The 10928-nt window shown below is 40.4% G+C and overlaps 1 protein-coding gene across 1 annotated transcript; it reads right to left on the reverse strand.

Moving 5' to 3' along the window:
- Positions 1-3480: 3480 nt before the first annotated feature.
- Positions 3481-10405, reverse strand: c13h1orf198 (chromosome 13 C1orf198 homolog). Its single transcript, XM_033649411.2, has 6 exons — positions 10053-10405; positions 9583-9633; positions 8109-8234; positions 7410-7577; positions 6440-6787; positions 3481-4881 (listed from the first exon to the last, which is right to left on the reverse strand). Exons 1-6 carry the CDS (start codon positions 10368-10370, stop codon positions 4825-4827), a joined length of 1068 nt encoding a protein of 355 aa, XP_033505302.1. The 5' UTR covers positions 10371-10405; the 3' UTR covers positions 3481-4824.
- Positions 10406-10928: the final 523 nt, after the last annotated feature.

Raw genomic sequence — 10928 nt, forward strand, 5'->3', positions numbered from 1 at the left:
ACGAAACACACTATTTCACAATAACGTCCTGTTTTCTGTTTCTGCTCTAAGTTCAATACCGTGCAATGATTTTCATTCACCCAAACATTTGTTGCAAAAAATAGATGAAGGGGAACACAAAGTGGCCATTCAGAGTCTGGAGGTGTTGGGTGGTGCTGCAGGGAGACGGCTGGACTGGACAAAGGTGCCTCAGTTCAGTGAGGGATGATGGAGACAAACATACTGTACCTTAAAGACCAACACTGATAGATGATGCATTCACATTTAATCTGATTATGATGTGAAATATCTTCTCTGGCCAGTACGACATCCTCAATTTATTAATATTTAGTGCTTCAGTCAGTTGAGTCAGTGTCAGCTGGGTCTGAACTACAAGTTTTAAAATGAAATCTGGGGGTGTGAAGTTAAAAAGAGGTGAGCCTACCAGACCTCTGAAGTCTGCTTGAGGCTAACAGCCTGAGGCTACAGTAACTCTCACTGAGACATGGATGTATTAAGCCGACACAACTCAACTGAATCTCTGAACAATCTGTCAGCAGTTGAGTTTCATTGTGGGTAAGGTAGGCACCAGATTTTGAATGCATGGAATAAAACATGTTACAGGACTGCAATGACAGTGATCAGTGGAGTAATGACAGTATCATTGAGCAGAGGGAAGCGTGCATCTACTCATGAATGAGAGGTGCCATCCTCAGTGACGCTGTAACCTTAGCTAGTGGTGCTAGGTGAGCTAGCACTAGATGCAAACGTCCTTCTGCACGGTAATATAGTTAGCAGACAGAAAATAGTTCCTACATTAACTGCTCATAACAAGCTCTGTAGATTATCTCGAGTAACCAGGTCATGATTTCTGGAAAGAGACATTGCTGTTGAGTTGTTTAGCACCACAAGCCAAGTGTCATTTAGCTCCATTATATTGGAGAGAAGGCAGGATATCTCCAACACTCAGCAACTCACACCAAAACAATTTAGATTGATAAATAGCACCACAGGTAAGAGGAAATATATGTATTTTTGGTTTGGGGTGAACTGTCCCTTTAAATATGTGACTTGAATGATGTGGTGAAAGTCTTCTTCATGACTTTTTATGGTGTAAAACAAAAGAAGTTGAAGAATATTGGCCTAGTTTGCCATTTTGGGTGACACTCTTATTTGCTTTCTTGCGTAGATATCTGCAGAGTTGTGTAGAGCTACGCTCCAGCAGCCGTTAGCTTAGCAAAGAGACTGGAAACAGGGATAAACAATTAGCCTGGCTCCATCCAAAGCACATCCCACCAACACCTCTAAAGCTAACTACAAAAATGTCCTTGTTTCATTCATACAGAAACCTAAGTGTAAAACAACAACTCAGTTTTTATGGGGGATACGTGTCACACCAGTTTTTGGTCAGGCGCAGTAACTTTAGAGGTGCTTGTTGGGCAGCTTATGTTACCTTTGAACAGAGCCATGCTAGCTGTCCCCCCCCCGTTTCCAGTCTGTATGCTGAGCTAGGCTAATTGGCTGCTAACTCCTGCTACAAATTGATTGTACGGACAAAGAGTGGTACAGATCTTATTATTTAACTCCAAAGAAAAAAATCAGGTTCCTAAAAAGGTAAAAACATTTAGTTAAAAAAATCTGTTTAGTCATGCCAACAAACATTACAAATTTACTTTTGTACCAGGAATGAGTCCTAAATCCCAGAAATGAGTTAGCATTTTACCGCTCACAGTTTCCTCGTCTCAAAGTCAATGGTATTTAAAAATAGGTTTTTGATAAGATGCCTGAAATAAGGTCTGTGGTTAACACAAGCTTAAGAGACTTTCATGTTTTCTTCTACGACACTTAAATACATCAGTAAATACCCCACACATGAATTTTGAAGCCCTTATGTTACTTAAAAAGGATGTTGCTAACATGTGGCTAAATGAGACTACAAAACGTCATCATGTCAAGCCATGCCAAATGCAGCGTTACAGTTAAGTTATGGTGGTGTCGTTAGGTCAGGCGTCCGTAATGTAGTTTGTTTATAGCCTAACGTTAACTTTTTACCTCTAGCAATTGCATTTAGGCTTCAATAAGTGGTGTTCATTTGTGAACATTAACTTGCTGAACAAAACTTGTAATTGTCATAAACGTTTGTTTGCCACAGAACTTATTTTACGGCAATAATCCAAAATTCCATAGGCTTTTTGACAAGGGAACCAGCGCAATGCTAACTTCCGCATCGGCTTACAGAAAATAGTCATCCCTGGGGCACTCTATAGTGCAAAATTTTATATTGCCGATTTCTATTTTGTTTTGGCATAGATGTTATGAATATTGTATAACACCAATTATAGAAGAGGTCAACTGGACCACACCAGACACTCACTAAAACCCAACTACCCACTTCACATGGTGTAACCGATGTAGCCCTGGCTTCGCTGTTAGCCTTCACTACATACATTATGTATGAAACACAGTAATGCTCTTCCTTCCTTAAATACACACTGTAGAGCGGCTGCTTCAAGCCCGGGGGAGACGATGGAATGAGGTCTGGCGATTCTAAACTGGGCCAACGTGTTGTTCAACTGAACAGCACAAACTTTCCTCTGAGCACCGGACATGCTTCCCTCCTCCTTTCCTAAATGGCATCTTGGATCTGGTAGAAATTACAGCTGGAGGAATTGATGTCATGGAGCTGAGAGGGAGGTCAACAAGAATGCAAACAAGCAGGCAAACAATCTTTGACTAATGTTGCATCTGTAACCATAACAGACACTCCTGTAGTGACCTCGTCTTTCCCTCCCAGAAACTGTATTTAAGTGGCCTTCATTAGATTTGGAAAATATCATTTATGGGTGTGATCACGAAAAGGCAAGGGAAAAAGTATTCAGCATCACAAAGGAATGGGATTTGTTTTGCAGATAACAAAACAAAACTAGAATTACTGCCTCTTGTGCCTCCTCGAACTCCTCATGTAGGCTAGCGCTTACAGTTTACATCCATGTCTGTGACATCAAGGACACTTCACACACTTTCCTCCACACGGCAGCACATAAGATCTATACAGTCAGTACAGTTTCAAAATGGGCACCCAAGATTAGTGTCACAAATTCAGTATCTGACCAAATGTCTTCCCTTCTGTTCCTGAGATATGATGCTGAGTAATGGCAATAAAAGTGTTTTTGCAGAACATTGTGATGTCACAGTTAGGTTGACCTTTGGCCCATTCATCATTTTATCCTATCAGACATTTCTGTGAAGTTTCATAATAATTAGCTGATGAATTCTTGAGTTATGGCCAAAAACATGTTTTGTTAGGTCACAGTGACCTTGACCTTTGACCATCAAATTCTTTCCAGTTCATCGTCCAACTCCAAGTGGATGTTTGTGCCAAATTTGAGAAATTCCCTCCAGGTGTTCTTGAGATATCGTATTCAGGAGACTGTGACGAACGTACGGGCAACCTATCGTCTGCGCAGAGGTACAAAAAAAAAAAAAAAGACAAGAAACAGGTTTGACTTTTATTTATTTATTTACCTCCTTCCAATCCGTGACCTCAAAATGCATGAGTGCAATATACATGTATAGCATAAGATACAATCAGCAGATAAATATAAAATTCAGTAAAATAGTACTCTAGTCATGTAAACTGGATCTCAGATCTATGACACAAGTGGTACAAATCACTGCATGCCTGCCTGTTTATCTAAAACACCACAATTGAGTGCGTCTTATTATTATTTATTCTTTTTTTTTTCATTATAAATGCACACTAGCTCTGCTCAGCACTAGTTTGAGGTCAAAGGTGACAACTGGGAAGGGGAGAGGTGTTGAGGAAGTGTTGGTGAGATGCTAAATCGATACAGGACGTCTGTAACGGGTTCCCACAGCAGCCCGACATTCACTCTGCGAGTTTTCCATGACTGAGTTCGTTAAAGTTTAGTTCCCACTTGCTGAAAACCATCGAATTCAACAAGTGTTTAAAAGCTGGAAAATACATTCTGCTATTATTTCTGTAAAGTGAAGCAACGGTAAAATTTCATGATATTCCCCTTCTGAACATCTTCCAAAATTCAATGATATTCCAGGAATTCCATAACCAGTAGGAACACTGTATGTAGTAATTGCACTATTTAGGCCAGGACTGCAGCACTGAGCACTAACCTAACTCTAAAACTCTTAGGCTTATCGGAATATATAGGTACGTATAAATAAAAGCACATCAGAAAGCGAAACCTTCATAACAGAAGAATAAAACAAAAGAAAATAATAATGCATGAGTGTTGTAGTGTTTTGCACACATGGAAATCTGACATGCTAACAGTACAAAATAATCTTTGCTTGCTAGATTAGTGTCTGAAAGTTACATGTGAAGGCAGCCAAGTCACACCATTACTGTGCACTCACACTACAAGCAACGTGATCAACAGGTACATGTGTAGACCAGCTAACAACTTTGTCATACAAGGAACTTTTTGATCGGTGTCTGCTAATAAAAACCATTGGATTATTGGATATTTTATATATACACTGTAAGCTGAACACAGTGTGAATGCACAGTCAGGGGGAGCACAACCCCTGCTCATCTACTTTTAGTGGGCAGGGGGGTGTTTGGCAAGAAATCTAAAGACATTTAAACCTATGGGAGAGGGAGAGGGAACACCAGCACACAGGCAGTGAGATAATGTCTTAACAAGCCACTGAGGATAATTACAACAATATAATGTGGTCATTCTAAAGACTGGTGTTTGTTAGATCTAGACATGGATGTCTGTAGTCATGGCAGTGTGGTCCTTCTTTAGAAGTGATGATGAGAATGATTCATTCAGAGCGGTGACTGGACTTGGCTGTGGTTTTTTACCAATTGTCTAGGAAGTCGAATCCAGTCTTCAGGATGTTGCTGCTTGTGTTGAACTGAGGTGGAGGGGAGATAGGAGAGACAGAGACACAGGTCAGTACAGTATGACTGGCTTGTATATGATATAAAAGAATTAAACTGGACTAATTAAATGACTTGTTTGTACTTATTTTATCAGACCTTCTACAATGGATTTATTGTACCAGTATTAGCTGAATTTCTGATATTTTGTCACAACTTTTCTTTCTGTATTTGCTTCCCTCCTACCTACGGCTAATTTTTCAGTTTTTACTCGTCCTGTTCGGATGCTTTCACACCTGAACTGCTTGATTTGTTTTTTTAGGCTGGTGTGAATGCTGTGAATCAAACCCTGACATAGACTAAACAACCGGAGACTCAACGGTTTGCTTTGGTTTGGCGCCAGTGGACTGCGGTGTGGTGCAATTGTTGTGTGAAAGCAAAACAGACCAATCACAGGACTGTGTCATAGGTGATAAGTGATTTTAGTAGGAACTGGAGCTGCACAATAAATTGTTTTTCTACAGTCATAGCAATGCCAACTTGCACGATAAACACATCACAAAGACTGCAATATTGCACTCATGGATTTCTTTGAGTTAGTTACCAAAAAAACTACATTTTAAAATGGAACTATCATTCTTTTTTTATTGCTGGCTTACATGATAAAATGTTGAAAATAATTTCTTTTCACATCTTAATTCAACGAGCAATTTGTTGTATGTAAACAAGATACTGAAAGCAGCAGAAAACTGACTTCACTTTAATATCTGTGTATTTATCTTAAGTAATATCGTTATTGCGATATTCAGTGTTAACGCATTTTTTCCTCATATCGTGAAGCCTTAGTAGGAATTATTGTTATTATTGTGAAATCCACCGTGTTCATGAAGAACTGTCAAAAAAATCTGTATCACTGATTTATATAATCATTCGGGGCAGAGGCAAAAATTAATACAGCATAGTATTGCGGTATTTTGCATGGAAATATTGTATCAATACATGGATGTCAAGTAGAATTTTCTTATTTTAGAAATAATTAATATTGCAAAACAAATTAAACTTTTGGTAGCCTGCTAGAATAATGAAATCAACTGGTTATTCTGCCCATTAGACAAATTTTCCTGCAATAAAAATGATCAAAATGAGATGAACAGAGCGAAAAAGCTGTAAATCAAAACAGATGTTGACAAAGTTTTTCTTTGGAAACATAATTTGCAGTTGAAAAAAGGTAATAAATACTCAGATGAATACTCAGCATATCGCAAAACATTTAAAATTGCAATTATATTGTATCTTCACTTAAGTATGGGGACAATATCACATTGCGGGGCCTCAGGGATTTCCATCCAATCATGCAAGATAATTTGGTAACCATGTACGGCTATAGCACAAGGAATTTTCCCCAATCAATCAGAGAGAGTGTTTCAAGAGTTTAACAGTCTTGTGTCACAGCTGGTGTTTGCCTTTCATTTTCACTGTAGATACACAGAATGTGATTCTGGCTTTAAATCCATCACTGCTGCATTTCACAATATCCAAAGCAAATACTGTCCTTAGAAACTCTGCTCTGAAACTATCTTTTTCAGAACTCACCTGGGCAAAAGTGGGGCTTCCGGATAAATCCTCCTCCTTCTCTTTCTCCATAGTGCTGGGGGTGCTGGAGGGCTTGGACATCATGCTGGAGGAGAACACTTCATCCACGGTGCTGCCTGCCGACGGCAGCGTGCTCTGAGATCGCTCCCATCCCGCAACTGATGAGGACACGCTGAGAGGCGGGGCTGGGTTTGGGGAAATGGAGATGGATGCTGGTGTTGCACTGACAGCGACGGGAATAGGAGGGTGGGGAGCAGGAGGTTTGGGTGCTCGCTGCTTGGTGGACCTGGTGGGAGCTGGAGGGTGGGGGTCTGCTACCTCAGGCTCCTTGGGAGGGACAGAGGTCTCCTGTAGAGAGATGATGATATTTACTATTGATATTTACGCAGTATAATGACTTTATTTTACATTATACACATGTTTAGGATAACTGAAGTTAAATCAGTACAAATTAAACAAATGTCAATGTTTTAAAATTGCTCAGAAATGGAGCCTGAAACAGCAGTTTTATATTTATTGACATGTCTTTTAAGCTTCTTGTAACAGCGTGGCAAGCTGTGTAGGTGGTTGATGAGACTGTACAGAGCAACATCACGACAAGAAATGTGCAGAAGTAGAAAAGTAAGAGCAGCGAAGTCGAGCGTTCAGAAACAATCTAACCATCATTGTTTCTTTTTCTGACTGCAAATTGGCTGCATTCGCCATCTGCTTCTCCGACACTTGTGGAGGCTGCACAGATGCCAGCTATCTCAGCTTCGGGCGAGATTCTATTTCAGGATGCGCGGCTCCATAAGACAAGTGACAAGTGTTGGGGTGGGAACTTGCTTCCAGTCTGATGTTTGTTCGAAAGTATGCAGACCGGAAAAGCGCAGCTTGTGCGAAAATATGTGAATAAACATTTATGGCGGCAGTTTGTTGAAGGGAAAACAACGCCAGGAAGTGAGAGACGCTGGTAGATTTCAGTTCTCACCTGTCGGAGGTAGGAGGGGAGGGATTTTTCTCCTTTCTCCAGGGATTTGATCTGGCTGGGGGTCAGGGACTGGAAGTCGGCTTGCTCTCCCTCTAGCCTGGACCTCTCAGCGCTGATCTTCCAGAAAGACGACTCCTCCTCTGGCCTGCGTCCCTCGCTGACAGACACCTTCAGAATCACACGATAACATGTTTAAAGCTGTCCCAAAGTTAGAGGCTGTATCCATATAACTTAGAACTGCATGGTCTCTCCTGTAAAATCCCTGGTATCAATTCTTTCTTAGTAATTTCAGCTTACAAATGTGGTTTAAGTGAAGGGAAAGGTTAATCAAACAATAGTTCTTTCCCACTGGAGATATGTGCAATTTGTATGTGCACTATGTCTGGATCTAGCAGACTGTTGTTATGGGACAAACACTGTGTTTTAACCTGTCATACTGCTCTAAGGTTTACTTTATAAGTGGACCATGGATGACATCTTTACAACTAAACTAGTATCATCAATCTTAGAGTGCAAAATCACTGTGATTTAGGTTATTCTCCACTCCCAAGCTTGAATACTTAGCCATGATTGATTACATCACCTTATCTGAATGCAATGATTTCACCCAGTCCCACAAGACTATGAATCAATGCAGTGAGCTGAGTGTTTTCTTTCCAAGCAAAATACACAAATTAAAGCAGCCACTCCATGTCATACCTTGGCCCCTGGTGTACTCTTGCCAAGCTGGCCGGAATGAGGAACCTTTGAAGCCTTTGAGTCTGCCTGCGAGGCCGAGATCCCTTGATCTGCAGGGCCTGACGTCAAGCTGACTTCCAACTGGCTCTGAAAGTTGGAAACAACAATATCTCATGACTTAACTGAGCTCAGCTCTACATGGGAATTCCTCAGGGTAAAAGGAACAGGTAAGAAATTACACAAATAATAACCTTATAATAACAATCTAGTAAATACTCAAGCAAAGATTGACGGGTTCTTCAATGGGAGGATTTCATTATTTACAGTTTGATATATGAATTAAGGATTTTTTTCATTATTCTGTCATGGAAACAGTTACGCCTAGCCTGCATGGGTGTACAAGACACCATGAAATCAAAACAAGCCAGGACCAGAGTACTATGTACATATTTTCAGACAACATTAAAAAGAAAGAAAATGGAAAATGGGGCGAAGCGACAAAAGCATCCTGTATAATCATATCAACAATGTGTAGGACGAGTTCACTGATCACTCACAAAGACGTTTACTGTGTAGCACTGCAAAAAAATCAAAATACGTACTAATTAAACAAACTGTCCTGCTTTCTTTTCCAGGCTTTTGGGACAAAATTAATGAACTTAAACACATCAAAATTAAACAACCATCCTAGCTTGTGATCATCTGAACACCAGAAAACATCAGGGTTTAGAGCAGTGGTTTTCAAATGGTGTGCTGTGATGCCAAAACCAGGTGTGCTGTGGAATTTTGTGATAAACTCACATTATTATGGCAATATTCAACGGGGCCTATACAAAAGGGTTATGAATGTATTTTTTATTGACTGTATCAGTATGTAAAATGCACTGATTTCCTAATAAAAAGGCAAAGAAATTAAAAATATAATTTAATTTAATTCAATTAAAAAAAAAAAACATTCACGTGGGAACCTAGTGTCGCTATTCACATGTGGGTATTATAAGTGTGTGACACATCAAAAGCCCTGATTGGCAGCCAGTGTGAGGGACGACATTCGATTGCTTTATAGTACAGAGCAGCTTACAAACAAGCACCAGTGCAGACGACCTACCTAATAAAAAAAGATTAATAAACTGTCAGTAGACACTACCACCAAAACTACCAGTCTCATTTTTTCTTCTTTTTTTAATGTCTTATGTCGTGATAAGAGTGATAAATACAGATGTGTCTTGAGATTTTGGCTTGCCCTTTGGTGTGCACTGGGTACAAACGAATGGATAACCTCTGGTCTAGACAAGCCATTTCAAGGAACATTAACTCTCTTAAGTCATCATAATTTGTGAGTATGAAAGAAAAAGAAAGAACAGATGTAATAGTGAACTGAGTACTGCCATTTTAGATTCTTAATTGAATGGAATAATTTGTAGCTGCCACATTTTTTGACAAGTAATCAACATATTAAACCACAATGACAAAACCTGAACCTGAATATATTTACCTTTGTCTCCCATGAGAAGGGGGCAGAGTGCTCATCTTGCCAGGTAATATCCTAAACAGAGACACAACAGTGTAGTTATAGTTTCAACCGACACACTCCGGGCTGTCCATAAATAATGATGAGTCCTATAATGTGGTTCTATTGAGGACAAAGCCTAGCATACATTATTTACATTGTTTACCTTGAAACGTAACAATTATTGCATCTTAAAACCAATTTTTAAACAAAATATAATGGCCTAGCTTATTGTAAGCTTTTCTATATGTTCAGTGTTAAGTCTAAGGATCTATTTCTTGTGACTGCGATGAGAATTCATCTGTAGTCAGGCTGTGTAGTCAGGTAGCCACTATGACGTTTACCTACATATTTTCATGGCTACGTGGCTAGTTAGCAAACACGTCAACCCGGGCTATTTGAGCTCTAAAACACGTACAGAGCTATTTAATGTAATTATAATGTGATTTACATACCTCCTCCCCGAAGTGAACTATCTTCTGCCCCGTCTGAAGGAGCAGTTTGGGGTAGCAGACCACTTCTTCTCGGTCAACTCTGTGCATGGCGTATCGGGCTCGGATATGAGGATCCATCATCCCGTTGTCGATGGCGGTGTCCTGCTCCTGCGGCGTCATCTTGTCCCAGGACGAGCCGTGCATGGCTTTGATTTTCTCCCTCTCCTGCATTATCTTCTTCGCCATGGAGTTGATGGAGGAGAAGTACTCGAACTTCTTCTCCTCCATCCTGTGGGCGTCGAGCCCCGCCATGGTTGTGGCGGCCATCATGGCTGCCATAGCCACTTCCAGCTGTTGTTATTGTGCGAGGAAGAGGAAACGGGTGTTCATCGCTGCGTGGGCGGTGGGCGGGACGTCTGTCAAGATGACATGATGGACACGGGCGACTCTGTTGGGTGGGGTAATGGCGCCATCTTATGGTCTTTACGATTTATACAAGTTAGGATACTAGGACGTGACGACACTATTGACTCCTGTGGTGTGCTGAAGTTAAGCCTCACGCGCCCTCTAGTGGGACATGAAGGCATTACCTTTCCGAGCAGAAAACCCATTCACTTACAGTATGTCTGACGCGCACTTGCTTGTAAGTTGATGAAAACTGCCTTGTTTTTACTTTTAGGTGGCTTGGTCATATTAAGTCATGCTTATAATTTGTTACAGAGTAATAAATGTAGAGAGTAACATTATGGCAGAGAATTGTTTTTAGAATCTAATAAGTGATACACATGCATTAACATCAAGCTATTGGCCAAACTGCATGGATAGACATTAATATACTGATGTGCTATTATACTGTTACATGCATCACATACAAGTGCCTGTGTAGCTTAGTCAGCA

Source organism: Epinephelus lanceolatus, chromosome 13 (assembly GCF_041903045.1).
Source record: "Epinephelus lanceolatus isolate andai-2023 chromosome 13, ASM4190304v1, whole genome shotgun sequence".
NCBI classification, from domain to species: domain Eukaryota; kingdom Metazoa; phylum Chordata; class Actinopteri; order Perciformes; family Serranidae; genus Epinephelus; species Epinephelus lanceolatus.